The 22893-nt window shown below is 51.5% G+C and overlaps 1 protein-coding gene and 1 long non-coding RNA gene across 5 annotated transcripts in view; both read left to right on the top strand.

Annotated features, from left to right (window-relative positions):
* The window catches only part of LOC134174840 (uncharacterized), a 141883-nt gene that overhangs the window by 80896 nt on the left and 38094 nt on the right, over window positions 1–22893 (top strand). The gene's annotated exons all lie outside the window — the stretch shown is intronic.
* The window catches only part of PTPRA (protein tyrosine phosphatase receptor type A), a 112438-nt gene that overhangs the window by 76743 nt on the left and 12802 nt on the right, over window positions 1–22893 (top strand). For 2 of the 4 annotated variants that reach the window (XM_062640104.1, XM_062640103.1), the window contains exons 3-8: window positions 11464–11542; window positions 11951–12313; window positions 13998–14015; window positions 17163–17247; window positions 18530–18603; window positions 20393–20529. In XM_062640104.1, the coding sequence (XP_062496088.1) occupies window positions 11464–11542; window positions 11951–12313; window positions 13998–14015; window positions 17163–17247; window positions 18530–18603; window positions 20393–20529 (756 nt within the window). Of the gene's footprint in view, window positions 1–2309; window positions 2453–11463; window positions 11543–11950; window positions 12314–13997; window positions 14016–17162; window positions 17248–18529; window positions 18604–20392; window positions 20530–22893 lie in introns of those variants that run through there. The other 2 variants (XM_062640105.1, XM_062640102.1) reach the window with 2 other exon arrangements.

Below are 22893 nucleotides of genomic sequence, written 5' to 3'. Positions count from 1 at the left end.
GTGTGGCTCTAAGACCTGTGCCTACAGGATCACTTTGTCTTGAGCAAGGACACCTTCCACTGGAGCAGCTTGCTCCAAGCCCCTGTGTCCAACCTGACCTTGAACACTCCAGGGATGGGGCAGCCACAGCTTCTCTGGGCACCCTGTGCCAGCGCCTCAGCACCCTCGCAGGGAAGAGCTTCTGCCTAAGAGCTCATCTCAGTCTCCCCTCTGGCAGGTTGAAGCCTGGAATAGGCTGGCCCCAGATGGGTGCTGCACTGTGTCCATAATCCTTTCCCTATGGTGAGTGAAAAGCAAAGCGCTGCCCATGGAATAGAACCAGGATCCACTTTTATTTCCCCCTTTGAGGCAGGAAAAGAAGTGAGATTCATTTATTCTTTAGCAGCGTCACCTAAAGCCCTAAAAGCACAATCCCTCCACTTGTGATTGCATGAACCAGGCTCCCCTCTTCCTCTCCAGCACATGTTAGGTGTGCTGTGAATCACCTATAAACATGATTTATTAGCTGGAAACCATGCAGGGGGATGATCTCCTATGCTAGGAGATAAGATGTGGCTATTAGATGACTACATATAAGAGTAACTGACCAAGCACAAGAGCATCCTTATCCGGAGCAGACAGGGATTGCCATGTTACAAATAACATAATAAAGGCAGGGGGATTCAGCTGCCATCGATGGTGTAGTTGGAGGCATTATTTTTAACCTTTTAATGGGCTTATTTACAGGAATTAGCACTTTAATGCTGTGTGCTCGTGTCTCTAGTGCAGTATAAGCTGATTCAATGTGACCACAGAGAGAACATCTGCTTTTGTGAGCAATTAGGGAAATGATTGCCAATTACAGGGACTGCAGGTAAGAGCAGCTGGGATTGAGGCTGCGAGGAGGGGTGGAAGCTTTTCAAGATGCTGATGTGAGCAGGAAGTTCACTGGGAGCAGAAATATCCCGGCAGAAAGGAGCCTGTGCCCGGAGAGCAGCCGCAATATCCTCAGCAAGGAAAGGACTTCAGGGGCAGCAGTTGTGGGATGCTTCCCGTTGTCATTCACACTGTTGGTGTTCCATAGGATCCCAGCCTGGTTTGGGTTGGAGGGGACCTTAAAGCTCATCCAGTGCCAACTCCTGCCATGGGCAGGGACACCTTCCACTAGAGCAGCTTGCTCCAAGCCCCTGTGTCCAACCCAGCCTTGAACACTGCCAGGGATGGGGCAGCCACAGCTTCTCTGGGCACCCTGGGCCAGCGCCTCAGCACCCTCCCAGGGAAGAGCTTCTGCCTCAGAGCTCATCTCAGTCTCCCCTCTGGCAGGTTCAAGCCATTCCCCTTGGCCTGGCCCTCCAGGCCCTTGTCCCAAGCCCCTCTCCAGGTTTCCTGCGGCCCCTTTAGACACTGGAGCTGCTTTAAGGTCTCCCTGGAGATGCCCTGGATGATGGAGAAATGCAGAGTCTGTCATGGCATTAATGACTATTATAAACTATTAACTCAGTTTTGGTCCTTGGCCCTGCTTTTTAGCACAGTGTCATCCTCTTTGTAGATCCATCATCCAATGAGAAGGGTAAGATACAGGTGTTTTGATAAGCTGACTTTCTAAAGCAGCATCTCTCAGGGTTTCTGATTCCAGAAATACCTGTCAGGCTGTTTTCCCTTCACCTGGGAATACATTCTGGTATCTTATATGTAGATGGTGTGTTGAAAACCGTCTGTGTCTGGCGGCACAACTGCTCCCAGTCAGACTTTTCAGCTTGAAGCCTTCAGCAGAAGACGTGCCTCGAGATGCTTTTGGCACTCAAATAAAAGCCAGAGAGGAAAATGCTTTCAGCTCTTGTTCCCTTCCTTTGGAAACCTGGGTTTTAGACCCTTGCAACTGTGATCCTGGGTTTTTTCCATCTGGAAAAGTGCAACAGACACACAGTGAATGTGGGATGCGGGGAATGCATCCCTGGCCCCGCTCTGGCTATCACCATCACCCTCAACCCTTGTTTTCCCCGCTTAATACATGCAAATATATGTAAAGAGTAAAGACTGTTCCACCGAGTCTTGCACATTTGTTCCGAGGGAAGGAAAACAAGCTGGATTTACGGGGAATTTGAGGACCCACACATTAAAACACCCAAAAGGCTGCTGGTGGCAGCCGCCGATGCTGACCCAGGCGCCTCGCTTTTCCCTGCGCCTGGAATCCTCATGGCATGGAGATGGAGCTTTCCGAGACCTGGAGGATCTCCTCATTAACAGCCTCTGATTGTTTTCTTTTTTCCCCTCCAGTTTCATAATCAGTGATCTCGGCTAAACCACAAAGTGTTACTGTGGCAACAGGGCTGAACCCAGCGGCGGTGCAGAACCACCGCAGGTAAAGTGGGGATTTCACGGCTCCGCGGCACTTTCTTAGCCCATAGGGGCTGCTCCGGGGGACAGGCTGCCTGCTCCCTGCATCCTACAAGTGTCCCGGGCGGATTTCAGGGTAAGCACAAGCACCCGTTCAGCTGCATGAGGGAACGCATGCGTTTGCCATTGGAGCTCAGCCTCTGTAAGGAGATCTGAACGCTGCCATGCGAATGAGCCCCTCCGACACCTTTGTTTTAAAGGAGGATGCTCTGGCTGCTCGCCACTAGCTTGGAGCTGGGACTTCAGCTGGGTCCTGCAGAAAGGGCTGAGCCCCGAAGCTGGGCTTTGTTGTTTGGGTATTGATGGGGTTTTTTTTGCTTTAAATCCATGTTTCTCCTCCCCACGTACCGTTTGTTTGCTCTCCGAGAGGCATCTGGCTCGCGAGGGATGTTGTTATGCTAAATCATGGCCATGCTTCATCCTCACTCCTCAAAAGCAACTGGTCCCTTTTCAGAGCTGCTGTGTGAACTGCGCTCACGTTGCCTTTGTGCGTGTTACAGAACATGCCTGGAACAAAGAAGGGGACACCTAAAATGGGATAGTTGAGGAAATATCTTCCTATATGACTTCATTTCTATTTCATTATTAATTCATGGGTTTGAAGAATGACTTGAAGCAGCTTCTCTTGCGCCTCTCAGGCAGTTCCTCTCCGCTCCCCAGTGCTGTGTTGTCCTGCAGTGCCCATCCCATTTGGGGAAGGGACACCAGGAGACCATGGGGTTTGGTCTCCTGTTTGCCAGGGGGGATTACAAGCTCTGGGGGTGTTGCTTTGGCTGTTTGAAGAGTTCAAGGCCAGGTTGGACACAGGGGCTTGGAGCAAGCTGCTCCAGTGGAAGGTGTCCCTGCCCGTGGCAGGGGTTGGAACTGGATGAGCTTTAAGGTCCCTTCAACCCAAACCAGGCTGTGAGTCCATGATTCAATGGAATACCCCTCGAGGAGGTCTCAGCTCCGTCTCCACTTTGCAACACAGCTCCTGTGCCCCACCGTCCCTCACCAGCCTGGCCTGCAGTGAAACCCTTCATCCCCAGCACTTGGTTCAGGCTCAGAGTTGTTCTTTCATCTTCATCCTCCTGGCCCGACAGCTCCCTTGGCCTTAGCTCATTGCTTTCCTTTTTCATGGCACTTCACCTTGTCTCAGCTTTTACCTATCCCACCTTGATGCCTCTTCAAGCCGTGTCCTTCAGGAAACCCTCTCCAGATGTTGTTCTCCATTCTACAGGTTCAAGATGCTCTCCAAAGAATCACAGAACCCCAGACTGGTTTGGGTTGGAAGGGACTTGAAGGTTCATCCAGCTCCAACCCCTGCCACGGGCAGGGACCCCTTCCACTAGAGCAGCTTGCTCCAAGCCCCTGTGTCCAACCTGGCCTTGAACACTGCCAGGGATGGGGCAGCCACAGCTTCTCTGGGCACCCTGTGCCAGCGCCTCAGCACCCTCCCAGGGAAGAGCTTCTGCCTTGTCTCCAGCCTGAATTCTCCTGTTGAAGTTTAAACCTATTCCCCCTTGTCCTATGGCTGCAGTACTGAAAAGGTGGCAGGACAATAAGCTACAGAATCACAGAGTGATTGAGGTTGGAAGGGACTTCTGGAACTCTTATGTTCCAGCCTCCCTACTCAAGCAGGACAACCCAGGACAATCCAGTTGCCCAGGACTGTTTCCACTCTGATTTTTAATGCCTCCATGGATGGAGACTCCACAACCCCCCTGTGCAGCCTGTGCAAGTACCTGGTCACCCTCACAGCCAAAACGTGTTTCCTGATCCCTGGCAGTGTTCAAGGCCAGGTTGGATGGGGCTTGGAGCAAGCTGCTCTAGTGGAAGGTGTCCCTGTCCATAGCAGGGGTTGGAGCTGGAGGAGCTTTAAGGTCCCTTCCAACCCAACCCATTCCATGAGTAAATAGTGAAGTGCAGGGAAGCGGTGGTTTGTTGAAGGTTGGGCAGGTGGAGAAAGCAGAACCCCAATCCCTTCCTGAGGCTTCTCCTCCTCACACACTGTTGGTTCCAGCCGTTGTCACTCATGTGGAAGCCTCCTGTTTATTTAGAAGCCAAACAGAAAAGGCAAAGAAACCCAAGTGGGTTTTCAGAGAGGGTGAATGGTTGCTGTGATTCATCTTTTCTGTAGAGGAGTGGAAAAGCAGAGGGTGGGGGAATGATGCTCAGTGACACATCAAAGGCCTTGTTTCAGCTTCGGAGACACACGCGAGGCATTAGTCACTGCCTCTTTGTGCAGCAAACCCCTTCTTCCTCCCTCAACTCCGCTGCTCCTGGTCAGAGCTCCTTGGGTGGTGTTAATGAAGAGAAGAAATCCTTGGCATCTCATCCAGCGGCAGAGGTTTGGGATTACAGGAACGAAGAACCTGGTGCTGGGGGAATCGTTGTGCCATCGGATGAGCCCGTGAGCTGCTCCCCTCTGCCGTGGACCACAGCTCCAGCGAGAGGCTGGGAAACCACAACGGGCATTTAAAAGGAGCAGGGAGAGGAAGAGGGAATGGCAGGTTTGTTTTCCAGGGTGGCTGAGCCATGCTGGTGGCTTGCTGCCACCAAGAAGGAAACGAAACAAGACCTTTTTCCCCTTTCTTTATGCTCGTGCTTGTTCTCATCCTACTGTGAGCTGCTTCAAAGAGCCAAGCGGTGCAAACACTAACCTTGCTCCTAGTTTTGCCCTTTTCCCTGCCAAAAAAAAAGGAGGAAAAGTGGCGTTTCTTCTATATTTCACTGCGGTTGGGGTCAGCACAAGGCATTTGGGTGGTCTCGGATGAGCCACTACATTTTAGCATCCTACCGATAGCAGTGGTGGTGCCTGGGGTCCTGGGTGGCATTTGGTTTGCCTCTCATCCTTGCACAAAGAAAAAGATTGCTTCATTTTCCAGGAATGGGGAATATGTCAGAGGTGGGGGTAAATCCTGCCTTTGATTGTGGATGCCTGTATCCGGATCTGGGCAGTTTCTGCAGCACTAAATACTAATTCCTTGCTTTCTGCAGCCTAACCCCCTATAGCAGCACACACTAAAGGACCAGTTTTAACGCCCTTATTACTTTATAAAGAGATTATTTCCTTTCATTTTCCCCTCCAGCATCAATCTTCTTGACCACATTTGCTGATTTTAAACCATACATCCTGCAGCCCCAAACCCAGCTTTTCCTATAGGGAGATCCTGAGCAGTGCATGGGGGAATGCAGTGCCTATATACTATAGAGAGAGATAAATAGGTGTATATATATGGATGTATAGATACTCATATGTATATACTATATAGAGATAGAGATATATATGCATATATAGATACTTTAATATATGTGTATATATATGTGTATCTATATTACCTGTATATAGAGAGGTAAACATACATATACATAGATAATTTAATGTGTACGTATATACTATATATAGAGAGATAAACATACACATATAGATACTTTTTGTATATATAAAAATAAATCTATAGTGTAGAGAGATATGTGCCATCTATTAATATGTTAATATCTAAATATATATACTGTATAGAGAGAGGTAAACATATATATGTATTTATATGGGGGTTGGAAATAGATGACCTTAAGGTCCTTTCCAGCTGTAACTAGTCTATGATTCTATGATTATATATATAGATACAGATACTTTTATATATAAAAGGATAGAGGTAAATATTTATACATATATAGATACTTTTATACAGATAAAATTATATATACTATATATATAGAGAGAGATATATGCATACATAGATACCTTATATATATAAATATGTATATACTATATAGAAAGGTAAATACATATATAGATACTTTATGTATGAATATTTATATTCATACACATGAAGTTTTATACATATCCTATATAAGGAGGGTTTATACAGAGAAATAAACATATATGTAGATGCTTTTGTATATATATATACTATATAGAGAGGGATTATTGATAGATACTTGTATGTGTCTCTTAAGCATAGTTATTTAACGTATGTATAAACCCATCTATAGCACTGCAGGAACCAGCAGCCGTTCCTGAGGGCTCCTGCCCCAGCCTTCGGAGCAGGAAGGTGTAAGGGAAGGCAGGATGCTGCGAGCATCCCCGTGCCGGAGCCGCGGAGCAAGCTCCCGGCTGCTCGGCAGGGCAGCGCCGGGTGCCTGACGTCAGGGTGTTTTCGTGCCGCTCGCAGGATGTCGCAGCCAGCCAAAGGGCTGTGTTGATGTCGATAACATTACAAGTATTTCCTCTCCCTTTCCGAAGGCAGCAGGGAGGGAGCCGAGGGGGAAGGGAGACTCTCGGCTTCCTCCAGCTCTGGGGTAGGGCTCCCGAGGCCTTTTACATTAAGCAGCGGGTACCAGCGGAGCGCTGGTGTTTCTTTATGCTCCACTTGGGAATAGGGAGGGTGGAAGAGCAGGGGTTGGGAGCTGGCACAGCCCTCTCCTTGCTCCCGATCCAAGTTAAGGTGATTGATAAAGCAGCGCTGGCAGCCGGGCTCAGGAGCCGCTCCCGGGGGTTCTCATGTAATGATGTGCACAGCAAGTCCTGATGCTTCCGGGTGTCCTGGTTCTTCTGACATTCAGTGTAATAAAGCCGTAAGAAAGTGGGGGTCTGCATGGACTGCCGGCATCCAGCTTTCCATGGGAAATCAGGGCACGGCTTGGGAAAATCTGTATTCTCTCCCCTTGGCAATCCTTTCCTCCTGGAGTGATGCACTCAAGGATCAATGAGCTCATTAAGTGTAAAACCTCTGCTCTGGAGCCAGGCTGAGAGAGCTGGGCTGGGGCAGCCTGGACAAGAGAAGGCTCCTGAAGGGGAGTGCTTAGAGCAGCTCCAGTGCCTAAAGGGGCTGCAGGAAGGCTGGAGAGGGGCTTGGGACAAGGGCCTGGAGGGCCAGGCCAAGGGGAATGGCTTGAACCTGCCAGAGGGGAGACTGAGATGAGCTCTTAGGCAGAAGCTCTTCCCTGGGAGGGTGCTGAGGTGCTGGCACAGGGTGCCCAGAGAAGCTGTGGCTGCCCCATCCCTGGCAGTGTTCAAGGCCAGGTTGGACACAGGGGCTTGGAGCAAGCTGCTCTAGTGGAAGGGGTCCCTGCCCGTGGCAGGGATTGGAGCTGGAGGAGCTTTAAGCTCCCTTCCAACACAAACCAGTTTGGGATTCTATGGCTATCAAGAGGGTTTTGAAGGCAGGCAGCTGCCTGCTCACTGCTGTATTCCCAGAGCATCCTCCTCAGCAAAGGAGGGACCTGCAGCAATGGTTGGACTCAATCTTAAGGGTCTTTTCCAACCTAAATGATTCTATGATCACCCCACCATCCCAAAGGACTTTTGCAGCTGGTACCCGTGGCCAGTCCAGGAGTTGCCTGTAGCTCCCATCCATATAGCAGTTGTGGTCATGGAAATAAACCCAAGTTCTTCTATTGCATGAGTATTAATTCCCCATACTGGAGGGCAGAAAGAAGAGGGGATTCACAGCTTTTACTTCTTGTCATCCACCTGCCATGACCTGCTTCTGGTACCAAAGGAAAGTGTGTTGAGGATGGGGGAGAGGAGCTTTGAAGGCCTGTGGGACATTTGGCTGTTGGCTTTAGAGCGTGCAGGGTTGGTATGGCCTAACCCATCATCTTCCGTTCCTTAACGTTCCCAAAGGACTCCAAGGACCACGGATGGGAGAGGAACAAGGTCCTTGGGGTCCAGCCCCAGTTCTGCCACCCCTTTGTGTAGTAGCCATGAACAAGTCCATTCCCCCGCTAATTTGAGGTGTGCTGCAAGAGCTGGAGCAGACAGCTCCAAGGATCCTTGGAGCCATTAAGAAAGGCTTGGAAGAGATGGGAACCTCTGTGGTGTTCCAATGATCAGTTAATTACGGCATTGAGGAGCAAGATCTCAGCATGAGGAGCTGGTAGGATGCCAGTGTGGTGGGAGCATCCCTGTTAGCAACTGGTTTGTCTGCTCTTGGGCCAGAGTGCTGCTGCAGAGCCAGTGCTGGCAGAGCTGTGAACCAAATGAATGGGATGCCAAATGAATGGGAATCCCAAATGAACAGGATTCCAAATGAATGGGAATACCAAATGAATGAGAAACCCAGATGAACAGAATTCCAAATGAATGGGATTTTCAAGTGAACAGGATTCCGAATGAATGGGATTCTCAAATGAACACGATTCTGAATGAATGGGAATGCCAGATGAAAGGGATGTTGTATAAGTGGGGATCCTAAGTGAACAGGTCCCCCAGTGAACAGGAATTCCAGATGCATAGGATCCCAAATGAACATGATCCCAAAGGGATGGGACCTCTCGTTCTGAGAGTCTTTCCTTTCCCCTTGTTACTGTTTTCTTGTGGTAGTGATTTGTTCCCAGTGAGGGAAGCAGTTGTGATGGTGAGACCTCGGTGCCTCCATCAGCCCTCACCAGGTTTCAGGAGCATCTCCATGCCACTGTTAACATTCATTGGAGATTCAGCATGGCTTTAGCTTCCTCCTGCCTTTGCACGTGGTCCCATCTCCATGAGGGCCCTATTTCCATGGGTTCCCATAATAGGATGCTCGGAGCAGCTGTTTCCTGCAGGGAGCTGCTTTCATTCTCGCTGATGGCTCAGCTTTGTGTGCTTTGCTATTGCAGTTAAACATGGGGAGGACACGAGCTCCCTTTTCCTACACTGTGGGGGTGGAAAACCTCTTTGGCTTAGGACCATCTCAGCTCTGGAGTGTGACTGCTCATGCAGTGGTCTTGGAGCACAGGCTGACATCCCAGTGCACTTAACCACTGGGCTTTTCCCCAGGCTCCAGCTGTGCTGGCTGGCTCTCAGCCCTAAAAACACAGGATCACAGAATGGTTTAGAAGGAGCTTAAAGCTCATACATCTCCAACCCCTGCCATGGACAGGGACCCCTTCCACTAGAGCAGCTTGCTCCAAGCCCCTGTGTCCAACCTGGCCTTGAACACTGCCAGGGATGGGGCAGCCACAGCTTCTCTGGGCACCCTGTGCCAGAGCCTCAGCACCTTCATCCTTAAACATTCCTTCCTTATAAACATGGGGGTTTCTCCTCCAAAGCCAAAGCAGTTCAGACCAAGCACATCTCTCTGGCAGGTGGTTGCACATCTTGCATGGGGTGCGTTAAGCTTGTGGAGCATGGCATCGGCACCCCGCCTGCTGTGGGTTATCCAAACATCCCACCCCAGAGCACAGCCTTGGGGAGGCATCGCAGGACCAGCAGCAAGAGGCCTCCAATCGGTTCAAATGCATCCAGACAGATCCTTGAACCTCTGCAAAGCTGCTCTTGCACCGGTGGGACCACTTGGAGAAAGCCCTGCCCTGCTTGCAGCAGCAGGGCTGGCCGTGGAGGGAGCTAAAGGAAAGCTCTTATCTCTGGAGCTTGGTTTCCTGCTGCTTCAGGGTTTGTCTGACCTTTTGGTCACTGAGTCAGGTCCATTTTTGCCAGGTTTTCTATTGGGGGGGGGGGGGGGGGGGGAAAAACATGTCAGTGGGTGGTGCTGATGGGAGGATGCTCCCGGGTGGGGTGGGGAGGATCTGACACCGTTCCCAGCACGTTGATGACTTCAGCGTTGTCCTTTTGCCCGGAGTTTGGGATGGGTCTAGATTGAAGCAGGTTTAAAGAGATCGAATGAGAACAAGCAGCACAAGATGTGTTTAAGGTGGGGGGGGGGAGGCTTAGAATGTGCATCAGGAATAAACCCCTTGGTCCATGGCACATAGAGTTTCCTCTGGGCTCATAGCAGATGAGAGATGCTGGCCCATCCTTGGGAGGCCCAGGGCCATGTGCCGGTGTGGGGCTTGGCAGCTTTGGGCACTCTTCTGGCCAGGAGGATGCTATCTCACATCGTGCTGTCAGGGATCTGTATCTGCCTGGGAGGAGATAACACTGCCTGCTTCTCAGGAGCTCTTTGAGGTCCACAGAGGAAAGAAATCACCCTAAAGACCTTGTGTTTAAAAGGGCTGGGGGAGAAAGCTGAGGGGAAGCAAGTTCAATGATGACATCGCCCTGTACTTTAGCAGGATGCTTCCTGGAAAGAAGCATCCAGTGAGGAATGTGCAGCCTGGCCTGGAGAGGAGCCTGGATTAGGATTGTTGTTATTTACGGGTGTTTGTTTCATCTGCATTTGCAGGGAATCTGATGGGGACCTCTGGCCGTGGAGCTGCTGCGAGGGCTGGAGCAGCTCTGCTCTGGAGCCAGGCTGAGAGAGCTGGGCTGGGGCAGCCTGGACAAGAGAAGGCTCCTCAAGGGGAGACCTGAGAGCAGCTCCAGTGCCTGAAGGGGCTGCAGGAAAGCTGGAGAGGGGCTTGGGACAAGGGCCTGTAAGGACAGGCCAAGGGGAATGGCTTGAACCTGCCAGAGGGGAGACTGAGATGAGCTCTTAGGCAGAAGCTCTTCCCTGGGAGGGTGCTGAGGCGCTGGCCCAGGGTGCCCAGAGAAGCTGTGGCTGCCCCATCCCTGGCAGTGCTCAAGGCCAGGTTGGACACAGGGGCTTGGAGCAAGCTGCTCTAGTGGAAGGGGTCCCTGCCCGTGGCAGGGGCTGGAGCTGGGTGAGCTTTGAGGTCCCATCCAACCCAAGCCAGGCTGGGATCCTATGAATGGAGCTGAGCCTGGCCTTGTGCTGGTTTTCTGTCCATGCCCAGTAGCAATCAGGGGCTTCGGTGATTCTGCAGGGATCCCCTGGCTGCTGACCACAGGAGGAGCTGACCTCTCCTCCTTCCCTGCCTCCGGTTCCTGGGCACGTTGGATCAAGACTGCTGCATTTCAGTGTGCAGACCGTTACATGAACATGCCATCAATTTCCCTTAAGACCAGGTGCTTATCTTTGGTGTCAGCTTCATTGCTTGTTCCTCTTGTGCTCTCCTACACTTCACCCATCCACTGCTTCCTCTCTGGTCACCTTCGCTTCTCCACCGCCCTGAGATCCCCCAGTGTCTTCTCCCATGTGGAACATACGAACACAGCAATAAATCCTTCCCATCCACATGCCTGCAGGGACTCCAGCCACACGTTCACTCCTCCCTCCCAGCTCTACACACACAAGATGCACAGAGGAATCTCCACTTTGAATTCCTTTGGGATAATGTTGCAGGAGGGTTTACATACCTCATCTTTCCTCTCTTCCCCAGGTCAACATGGATTGGTGGTTCTTTCTCCTTTTGCTCGGAAGTGGCCTGATAAGCGTAGGTGCTAACAACGTTACAACAGGTAAAATATCCTCTTTGTCTCCTCTTCATTTGTCCCTAAACCCCCTTTAGGATCAAAGGAGTAAGTGATGCTTAGTGACTTACTCCTTCTGCCCTCCACTTAACTGTAGTATAAACGATTGGAAAGAGGGTGATGGGCTGCAGGTGCTCATAAATGGGACCTGCAGGTCCTATATTGATCCTGTCTTACAGGGGCTCCAATCTTTGCACCTCCTCAATGTCATAAGACCTGTTCAAGTTACCAGGTTCTTGAGGTTTGCATCAGTGCTGTGCAAAACATTCCCTATCCTGGATTTGGGGTTTTGTGGCTGGTTTATCCTTATAATGATGCAACCCCCCAGCATCTAAACCCTCCAGTGCTACAGAAAGGTATCTCAAAGAGGTTCCCTTGTGCTTTCTCCTCTCACAGAGCCACCCACAACAGTGCCCACCTCCCCCAGGAGCCCCACCAAAGCTCCTACAGCAGGTCCTGAGCTTAGGACTACGACAAGCGCAAAGAGCCTCAACATTAGCACTCCAGTGACTGTATCTACCGTGGCCACAAAGCCACCTACAACCACAGCCACCAGGATCTCCCCCAACGCCACCACCGTCAGCATCAACACCTCCACATTGGGGACAACCATCCCTGTGTCTCCTGCCACCTCCCCTCTGCCCAGCGGGACCCCACCGGCTCCAGGCACCGCTGTCCCCAGCACAGAAGCAGAGACGACGGAGAGGAACTTCAGCGTGACGGTGACAACGCAGGAGACCTCTTCTGCTTCACACAACGGTAGGTGGCTCCTTCACCTCTTCTTCTCCAGGACACGCTGCCTCCGGCTTCGTTTCTTTCTTCTTCTGGAGTTTTGGTGAACAAAAGGGGATGAGAAGACACTTTGGGGTAAATTCCATGGTGATACCGCAGTACAAGAGGGACATGGAGCTGATTATAGACATTAGGAAGAAGTTGCTGGTGAGGTTGACGCAGGTGGACCAGAGAAGCTGTGGCAGGAAGGTGTCCCTGCCCATGGCAGCATCACAGCCTGGTTTGGGCTGGAAGGGAGCTTAAAGCTCATCCAGTTCCAACCCTTACACTGGAGCAGCTTGATCCAAGCCCCTGTGTCCAACCTGGCCTTGAACACTGCCAGGGATGGGGCAGCCACAGCTTCTCTGGGCACCCTGTGCCAGCGCCTCAGCACCCTCCCAGGGAAGAGCTTCTGCCTAAGAGCTCATCTCAGTCTCCCCTCTGCCAGGTTCAAGCCATTCCCCTTGGCCTGTCCCTACAGGCCCTTGTCCCAAGCCCCTCTCCAGCTTTCCTGTAGTCCCTTTAGGCACTGGAGCTGCTCTAAGGTCTCCCCTTCAGGAGCCTTCTCTTGTCCAGGCTGAACCAGCCCAGCTCTCTCACATGCACAGTGATACATGCACAGTGCAAGTGTAGAATACACATAGCCTTCAAGTGGGAGTGATGGGGACAAAAGCCTGAAGATCTGGATTTCTAATACAATCCGTGCTATCAGGGACAGGATTTAATCACTTTTGTATCTTTGCTGCTTCTTTTATCACTGGGGTTGCTGGTTTTGGTGGACTCTCGGTGAATGCTGTGACACATTGGCTATTGCACCAACCAGACCCCATGTGGCTTCTCACTTGATGTCAGCCCCAGGAACAAATGACCAGACCTGATTCTTTCTTTATTTCAAGTAATTTGTCAGGGAGCAAAATTAGTTTTAGGGCTGCCCTTGCCATTAATCTGAATGGGAAATGTGGATATCAGTCACGGAAGAAGTAAGTGGTGCTCAAGAGGGATGAGGCAGAGGCACCGCATGAATTAGATGTTGTACAGGCAGGTCCTGCTTCTCCAAACCTACCTATGTTGTCCTCAAGGCCATGCTGCAGCTCTTCATACATGAAACAAAGGTGTGGGGTGCCCATGACAGCAGCATTACAGCATGAGAGCTGGGCTGTGCTCTCCTTGGCACAGGTTTGCCCTGGTTTCTTATAGATGGGACATCCAAAACAGCAGGTAGAGGCTTTCCTTGGATGCTCCTCATCCCCATCCCTGAGCTTGGCTACTCTTAACGGAGCTCTTGGCTCAGCCACTCGTTTAAAACCACTCACAAGTGTTATCTCTTTAGTTAAGTGCTAATGAATTACACCAGTGACTTGCTGGTTATAGGCTTAAACAGACCGTGTTATCCATTAAGAACAGTAAGTTGTGGTTATCCATGCCAGAGCTTGGCCTCAGCTCCCTGCTCTGCTGACAAGCAGTTGGGTTTAGATCCCTTTTCCTTGTTACTACGTGAAGGCTGATACTTGTTTTAACATCCTGGCTTTGAAACTGCTGTTTTAAGGGGAAGGTTTACAAGCAGATGATGAGAGTTACTAAATTTGTTACTGTCTTGGTCTTTGATCCCTCCTAACTTATTAAAATGGATGTTTCTTGGTTGCTAAGAGACTCTTGTTTTCTTTCTCTGCAGGTAACTCTGACAGAAGAGGTGAGAATTCCATAGTTCTTTGCTCAGTAAAAGCATCTCCAGAAGCATTCTGCTATTAGAAACCTCTCCTTGTGCCACGCTTCCAAACTTGCCTTTGCAAAGCCTGGCAAGCAGGTGACACTGGTATCCCAACTGATGTTGGCCTTCCCTTCTTAGAAGCTCAAGGCCAGGTTGGACACAGAGGCTTGGAGCAAGCTGCTCTAGTGGAAGGTGTCCCTGCCCGTGGCAGGGCTTGGAGCTGGGTGAGCTTTAAGGTCCCTTCTAACACAAGTCATTCTATGATGAAACAAGCAATCCTGGACCAATCTGTCCATGTCCTGTTAGATACAAAGAGTTCCTGCTGAATGCTCTAAAAACATCATTACCATCCCTAGAGCTGGATGACCAAAAGAAGCCATTCAGGCAATTTCCTTCTTTTTTTTGCTTATGAATTATCTTCATTGCCTATAATTTACCCTGTTTGACCCGGACCCATTCTCCAAATGATGTGAATAATCATTTTTCTCTATAATTCCATTGGCAAGCAGCAGCAAAAAATCCATTACTTGTGCTTTAACAGCACTTAGGTGCATTTTTCCATCTCTTAGTTCTGAGAACTGGCATCACTACCAGAATATTTGCAGTTCCTCATGGTTTTAACTGTATCAGAGAGGGCAGAGCAGAGGTGCAGCCGCTGTGGTTGTCACCTATAGAAACCAGCTTCCTCTGGGTGTTGCCATCATTGCTGTGATGGGTGTTTCAGCTTTGTAAACTCAGTGGCAATCAGCTTTATAGTGCTGCGTGTGCCAAGCTCACACTGATGCAGAGGAAAAGAGAGATGCTCTGTGATAGTTACTGTCAATGCACATTAGTGCAGAGGAATAAAAGAGACCCAGGTCCAAGTGAATTCATTTAAAGTAACGGGTAAGCCACTGGAGAAATGTTCAATGTAATTCCCTTGGATCTGCCATGGCTTAGGCCTGACTATGCAGTCTCTCTGCCATTGTTCATCCCTGCTCCTGAGAGCAAAGAAATGGGAAATGGGGGGAAATCTGGCTTCATCCTGATATTAGTATTACTGATATTACCATTAATGTTAATAAAAACATGAATATGTTCCAAGTGCTGTGACTTGGAGGATTATTCTAGGGGGATTGGTCACAATTTGTGGCACCAAGAAGCAGCACTGGGAGGAAAACCATGGCAGCAGAAAGCGGAGGGGCTGCTGTTGACATGAAGCAGACCTTAGAGCAGCTCCAGTGCCTAAAGGGGCTGCAGGAAAGCTGGAGAGCGGCTTGGGACAAGGGCCTGTAGGGCCAGGCCAAGGGGAATGGCTTGAACCTGCCAGAGGGGAGACTGAGATGAGCTCTTAGGCAGAAGCTCTTCCCTGGGAGGGTGCTGAGGCCTGGCACAGGGTGCCCAGAGGAGCTGATGCTTTCCAAGCTGGGGACTTGGAAGATGCTCCAGCACTGCAGGTCTGTAGAAGCAGAGCATGGAGCCCTTGTCCCTTGTCCAAGCAGATTCCAAGTGTGACACCCCTGGAGCTGAGACTCGAGCAGAACAGGGGCTGAGGGTGGTGGCACCGCTCCCCAGGGCTGGCTGGGGACCCTCCAGCCCGTTTCCTGCCTGCCTTTGCTGGGTAGGCTGGGCAGCACGGCAGTGGTTAGCTCTGCGGTGGCAAAGCTCTAACTCAGCCAGGCAGATGGGCTGAAGGAACGGCTGCAGGGAGCCACAACAACCCCCAGACCTCCTGCATCCTGCTGCCAGAGGCACCCTGCCCATAAATCACATCTGACAACGGCGCTGCACCGGTTGGGCTGAGCTTAACACCAGCCAGGGCAGGAGGAGTGGTCCAGTAATACATTAGTGAAAGGGGCCTGCAGGGATGCTGGAAAGGGACTCTTCATTAGGGGCTGTAGTGATAGGAGAAGGGGTGATGGGTTCAAACTGAGACAGGGGAAGGTCAGGTTGGAGATAAGGGAGAAGTTCTTCACTCTGAGGGTGGTGAGGAGCTGGCACAGGGTGCCCAGAGAAGTTGTGAATGCTCCATCCCTGGCAGTGTTCAAGGCCAGGCTGGACAGAGCCTTGGGTGCCATGGTCTGGTGTGAGGTGTCCCTGCCCATGGCAGGGGGTTGGAACTGGATGATCTTAAGGTCCTTTCCAGCCCAAATCATTCTATGAGTCTATGATAGCAGGGGACAGCACTATGGGCTTTGGCAAGGCAGCTCGCCTTCCTCTCCAACAACCAGGATGGTGCTGATGGTTATGGTTGGAGGTTTCAGCAAGAAAGGGCTGGCTGTGGTTGGGTTAAGACACAACCTGATTGCTTTGCCTTCCCAGTCTTGCTTTTGGAAAGCTTCATGGTGGGGAATGCTAAAGCTCAAGCACCAACCGAGTGTGCAGGACGCAGAAATGCTTCCCAATGTATTCCTTGGCTTTTTGCTGCTGGGATGGGGGACATGTCAACACGAGGATGGAAGGAGCAAGGACGTGCAAGACCAGGAGGGTTTCATGTCTTTGAATAAACCCAGGAGGGTTTGTTTGCCCTGCTAGGTCATTGCTTTCAAATCATTGCACAAAGATCACATTTCTTGGTTGGAATAACGGTCCTGGACCTCCCAGCACAGAGGGACAAGTGCAGAAATAAACCAGAGTGCCTCTTGGTAGCTCAGTAGTCAAACAGCGTGGGTTGCGTTGGGTTGGGAGGGACCTCAAAGCTCCTCCAGCTCCAACCCCTGCCACGGGCAGGGACCCCTTCCACTAGAGCAGCTTGCTCCAAGCCCCTGTGTCCAACCTGGCCTTGAACACTGCCAGGGATGGGGCAGCCACAGCTTCTCTGGGCACCCTGTGCCAGTGCCTCAGCACCCTCCCAGGGAAGAGCTTCTGCCTAAGAGCTCATCTCAGTCTCCCCTCTCGCAGGTTAAAGCCATTCCCCTTGGCCTGTCCCTCCAGGCCCTTGTCCCAAGCCCCTCTCCAGCTTTCCTGCAGCCCCTTTAGGCACTGGAGCTGCTCTCAGGTCTCCCCTTCAGGAGCCTTCTCTTCTCCTTGCTGACCCATCCTAGCTCTCTCAGCCTGGCTCCAGCAAGCAGAAGCTACATCTCTGCCCTGTTGAACAATGGCACTGGATGTTTCAGTGTTGATAACCAGCCCTTTCTCTTCCTCTTGCAGATGAGACTCCAATTATAGCTGTGATGGTGGCCCTGTCTTCCCTCCTAGTCATAGTATTTATTATTATTGTGCTGTACATGTTAAGGTAAGAGATGCTTTCATGCTGATTCCCCTTGTTTGGCAAGAATTCATCACTGAATGCACAGGGATAAGCCTTTGTGCTCTTTCCTAAGCTAAAGTCTGACACAAGAAACCTGTAAGGATAATGAAAATGTGGTTTGGGGTTATCTAGTAAATGATGCTTGTTCCTTTCTCTATAAAGTGGGGCAATGCCTGTTCTGCTCCTCAATAAAGCCATATTTAGTAGGGAAGGTTAAACTGAAGTCCTGTTAATGCAGTTAAGTAGTCAGTAGGGTTTCCTGCTGGGGCTAAGGGTGTTGGATTGAGTAATGCAGGGAAGCTGAACACAACACTAGAGCCAGAAACTCCTTTGCTTGTATAACTGGGTGTGTTATTCCTTGATTCCCATCTTGCTCTCCAACGTGATCCAACATCCCGAGCCAAGCTCTGTCTTGGAAACCAGACCTGCACATTGTGCCTGTGCAGCTCCCACTGCAAAGCACCCTACGACTGGAGCTTGTGAGGAGGTTTAGGTGATGCTCTACCTGGTTCTATAGCGTTCCAAAGCCGCCTTAGGTCCATTTTTAAGCCATCCAAGCATCTACACTGCTCCGAACGCAGCGTTCCCAGCTCCTGAGCACGTATCTGCTCAGCTAGAAGAGGGTGGTTGTTCACCTGCAGTAAACTTTTTAAATTACTCACCATTTGGGGGATGAAATAGTGAAAAAAAAACAAACAAAAAGGGCAAAGAAAAACCCATTTCCTTAGCAATGGAAAAATCCCCTTCGCCTCCTGGCTCGGGGCCTGCCCTCGCAGCAGTGAACCTGATGAGAGCTTTGCCTCAGGAGTTGAGTTTGAGTCCTCCCTGCTTGGCTTCCAGCCCTGAAGAAAGGGTTTCTGTTGGCTGCTGCCTGCCCAGTGATTCAGCAAAACCCGTAACTGGAGGCAAGCGGAGCGTGAGCATCTGCTTCAAGTTAAAAGCACGTGGAGAAAGGGCTTTGCTGCGCGACAGATCAACCTGGGGGTGATGTGCTCTGCTGCATCAGCCCATGCAGCAGCAGCTCCTTGGGGTGTCCTCTGTAAGAAGCAGTCTTAAAGCTTCTCCTCCTGGCTGTTACCTTACTCTGTTCTCCTGAAGCCTTTCCAGCTGTGGTCACTTCACTGGTATAGCCATAGGTAGGATTTTAGAGGTCCTGTAGCCTCTAGGAGCCACCAAGGCAAAAGAAAACCCCTTCATGGCTGCATCTCTCATCCTGGACCTCTTGGTGGGTCTCTATTGAAGTTCTCCTCTCCTTTGTCTTTGGTAGGTTCAAGAAATACAAGCAAGCAGGGAGTCACTCCAACTCCTTTCGGTTGTCCAACGGCCGGACGGATGATGCAGGTGAGGCCTGCGTTGGTGGGACACAGGGAGCACAAATGCATCTCACAGAGGGAATGTTGGAGTGAGTCCAGAGGAGGCCACGAGGATGATCAAGGACTGGAGCACCTCCTGTATGGAGCCAGGCTGAGAACATTGGGGCTGCTCAGCCTGCAGAGGAGAGAAGGCTGCGTGGAGACCTCAGAGCAGCCTTCCAGTATCTGAAGGGGGCCTATAGGGATGCTGGGGAGGGACTCTTCATTAGGGACTGTAGGGACAGGACAAGGGGTGATGGGTTCAAACTGAAACAGGGGAAGCTCAGGTTGGAGATAAGGCAGAAGCTCTTCCCTGTGAGGGTGCTGAGGCGCTGGCACAGGGTGCCCAGAGAATCTGGCAGTGTTCAAGGCCAGGTTGGACAGAGCCTTGGGTGCTATGGTTTAGTGTGAGGTGTCCCTGCCCATGGCAGGGGTTGGAACTGATGATCTTAAGGTCCTTTCCAACACAAAACAAAAGAAAGCAGGGAATACACTTTGTCCTTTATTAAAACCATTTTGGACCTCTTAAAGATGCATAAATACAGTTCTAAAGTCTTGTGCAAGCCTGCTGTAATGTCTAAACTCGTCTGTCCCTGAGCTTTGAGCCAGTGCTGCCCATGGAGGTCTGCAGTTGGGCATCTCCATCAACGTGTAGGTGCCAAAGTAAGAGCTAAAGAGGAACCACCACCTCTTAAGCTCGGTTCAGGTCCCTTTTCTGAGCTCCTTCCACATAAACACCTTCAGGCAAGCGCTAACTGGAAATCAGCACCTTTTTTTTCACGTTGGCAGCTCAGACCTCCCCTGCCTGTTTTACATGGCTGTAAATGAAGGTGTGAACTTCATAGAGCATCAGCTGTGTTGGTCTAACCCTGGCGTGGCCTTTCCTGGCTTCACTGGGGAGCCACAAGCAGCAGCCACCTTTACTGTGTCCATCTGGGAGTTATGTCTCAGCGATGGTGCCAGGCTTCCCAAGTGGGCAAGGGTGAAGTGAGGTGGTCTCCATGCCCCACCATTGATGGCTTGGTCCTCATTGCCTGATCTCGCTGCCTCTGTTATAGTGGGATGCTTGATCCCAGGGTGCTGACAGTGTTTCATGTTATCATAGAATCAACTTGGGTGGAAAAGAGCCTTAAGCTCATCAAGTGCAACCATTCCCCAGCACTGCCAAGGCCACCACTAACCCATGGCACCGAGGCCTCGTCTCCACGGGGTGTGAACACTTGCAGGGACGGTGACTGCAGCCCTGCCCTGGGCAGCCTGTTCTAATGCCTGAGCACCCTCTGGGGCAGGAATTGTTCCTCAGCTCCATCTAAACCTGCCCTGGGGCAGCTTGAGGCCGGTTCCTCTTGTCCCATCCCTTGTTCCTTGGGAGCAGAGCCCAGCCCCTCCTGGCTCCATCCTCCTGTCAGGCACTTGTAGGGAGCCATCAGGTCCCCCCTGAGCCTTCTCTTCTCCACACTGAACCCCCCAGGTCCCTCAGCCCTTCCCCATCACACTTGTGCTCCAGGCCCTGCACCAGCTCCAGTGCCCTCCTCTGGCCCCACTCCAGCACCTCAATGTCTCTTTGGAAGTGAGGTTCCCAGCAGGTATCCCCGCCCATGGCAGGGGTTGGAGCTGGATGAGCTTTAAGGTCCCTTCCAACCCAAACCAGTCCGGGATTCCATGAAAACCTGGGAATAGCGAAATGGGAGGGGGCCCTAAGTGTGCGTGAGGTCCCTGTGCCCACCTAGGCACCCACGAGCCCTGGGTGGGCACCTGTGACGCCGATGTCATTGCAGAGCCTCAGAGCATGCCGCTGCTCGCCCGCTCCCCCAGCACCAACCGCAAGTACCCGCCTCTGCCCGTTGACAAGCTGGAAGAGGAGATCAACCGCCGCATGGCAGACGACAACAAGCTCTTTCGGGAGGAGTTCAATGTGAGTCCCTTTGCTTCCTGCCCTTAAACCCCGTGGGATGCTCTCAGCGTGGGGCTTACGTCGCACAGCGAGGTGAAAGCTGGTCCGCTGGCATAGAGCAAGGACAAAAGCGCTGCTGCATCAGCGAGGAGGTGCAGTGGTACCTAGCATAGGGGTGGCACGTCAACCCAAGGGGTAACTGAGTCCGTGAAGTGACAGCACTGGATGCTGTGCTTCAGAAGAGCTTATCTGGGAGCTTCGGGGAGGGAGGGATGCTCTGCCTGTCCTCAGGGGTAGTCAGAGGGCTTGTGAGGTGGGCTGAGGCCAACCTTATGAAGTTTAACAAGTGCAAGGTCCTGCACCTGGGTCGGAGCAATCCCAGGCACAGCTACAGGTTGGGCAGAGAAGAGATTCAGAGCAGCCCAAGGAGAAGGACTTGGGGGTGTTGGTTGATGAGAAAATGAACATGAGCTGGCTGCAGTGTGCGCTCACAGCCCAGAAAGCAACCGTATCCTGGGCTGCATCCAAAGGAGCGTGACCAGCAGGTCGAAGGAGGTGATCCTGCCCCTCTGCTCTGCTCTCGGGAGACCTCACCTGGAGCATTGTGTGCAGTTCTGGGGTCCTCAACATAAAAAGGACATGGAACTGTTGGAACAAGTCCAGAGGAGGCCATGAGGATGCTCAGGGACTGGAGCACCTCCCGTATGAAGACAGGCTGAGGAAGTTGGGGCTGTTCAGCCTGGAGAAGAGAAGGCTGCGTGGAGACCTCATAGCAGCTTCCAGTATCTGAAGGGGGCCTATAGGGATGGTGGGGAGGGACTCTTCATTAGGGACTGTAGTGACAGGACAAGGGGTAACGGGTTCAAACTGAAACAGGGGAAGTTTAGATTGGATCTAAGGAAGAAATTCTTTCCTGTGAGGGTGGTGAGGCACTGGAATGGGTTGCCCAGGGAGGTTGTGAATGCTCCATCCCTGGCAGTGTTCAAGGCCAGGCTGGACAGAGCCTTGGGTGCCATGGTTTAGTGTGAGGTGTCCCTGCCCGTGGCAGGGGGGTTGGAACTGGATGATCTTAAGGTCCTTTCCAACCCTAACTATTCTATGATTCTGTGACTGATACTGTCCCTGAATCTGGTGTTGAGGGTGGGCAAGCTGTTACCCTTCACATTCAGCACAGAAAGCAGGGGTTCTGTAGCAAGCAGCACTGGGGGGTTATGTTTTAGTGGGTTCAGGAGGTGTGTTGGATGTCTTGGGGTCTTCCAGAGCTTCCCTGCCTGCTGCCTTCCTCCCCAGCTCGCTCTTGCTCCACCCAGTCCTCATGGCTTAAATCCACCAACAGCCAGAAGGAGCTCTGACAAACAGAAACATCCCCATCTGTTTCGGGGAGCTGTTAACCCTGAACCAGAATGATGACACTCTATATGACAACAATTGGCCATCAGCAGGGAGTAATTTAGGTGTTGTCCTTATCCCGCGATGCTGGAGCATCTCTTCTGAGATGGCTACAACCTCTTCTTGATGTTGCTGAGCTCTGCAGCTTCTTGTGGTGATAAACCTTTTTCACCTTGGCAATACAGAAGCAGGCAGAGCAGTGCTGAAGTGAGGAGCAAAGCTAAATATCGAGCTGGAGTATCACAGCACGTAACATAGGAGCTGGACTCTCCATCAGCATCATTGATGAGAGCAGATGCACTGATCTGCTTGCTTGCACTGCAAAGGTGTCACCAGCAAACACCTAAAACCTTTGGTCCAGAGCATGATTGAGATTAAAAGAAGCCCTTCAGCCCTCTCCAGCTGCTGCACAACTTGATACCCTCCCTGGCTGTGCTCCAGTGAAACTCAAGAGGTGCACTGAATGCCCAGGGAAGGGATTTGGGGGTTATAAATACTTGCTTGCCCTGAAGACTTCCGTAGCCGAGGCACGTCCCTGCTGTCAGCTGGAGGAAGGGATGGTGAATGCCTCCTGTATGTTCCCATCCTCCTCCTATTCAGGGATGTGGAAGAACAGTGCTGGGGAAGCACCTCCTCTGCTCGAGTGTGGAACGTGGGGCAGCATCACCCGTGACCCCACAGCACCCCAACCCCGAGTGCTGCTGGGTGAAGAACAACTCCCTGCATGGGTGCTGCTTCCCATCCCTGCCTGTGCTCAGGCGATGGGGGCTGCAGTCGGCTCACCCTGAGCATCACTGTGAACAGAGGCACTCTCAGCAGGCGGAAGGGAGCTCCTGGATCGCTGGGTTTGGTGCCAGAGGCTCTGCTGCCACCTCGTGTTCATGGGTCCTGAAGTTCCAGATGTGTTCTGGATGGGGTTTGCGCTCTCTGGTCCAGCCCATGCTGTTTAAATGGTCACCTTGAGCTTGGTGAGGAGGAGGAGCTGCTGCTCGGGTG

Source organism: Pezoporus occidentalis, unplaced genomic scaffold, assembly GCF_034315485.1.
Source record: "Pezoporus occidentalis ecotype Australia unplaced genomic scaffold, CSIRO_AGI_Poc_V1 ctg63, whole genome shotgun sequence".
Classification (NCBI taxonomy): Eukaryota; Metazoa; Chordata; class Aves; order Psittaciformes; family Psittacidae; genus Pezoporus; species Pezoporus occidentalis.
The sequence above is the reverse complement of the archived record's forward strand: the minus strand, read 5'-3'. Positions and strand labels throughout refer to the sequence as shown.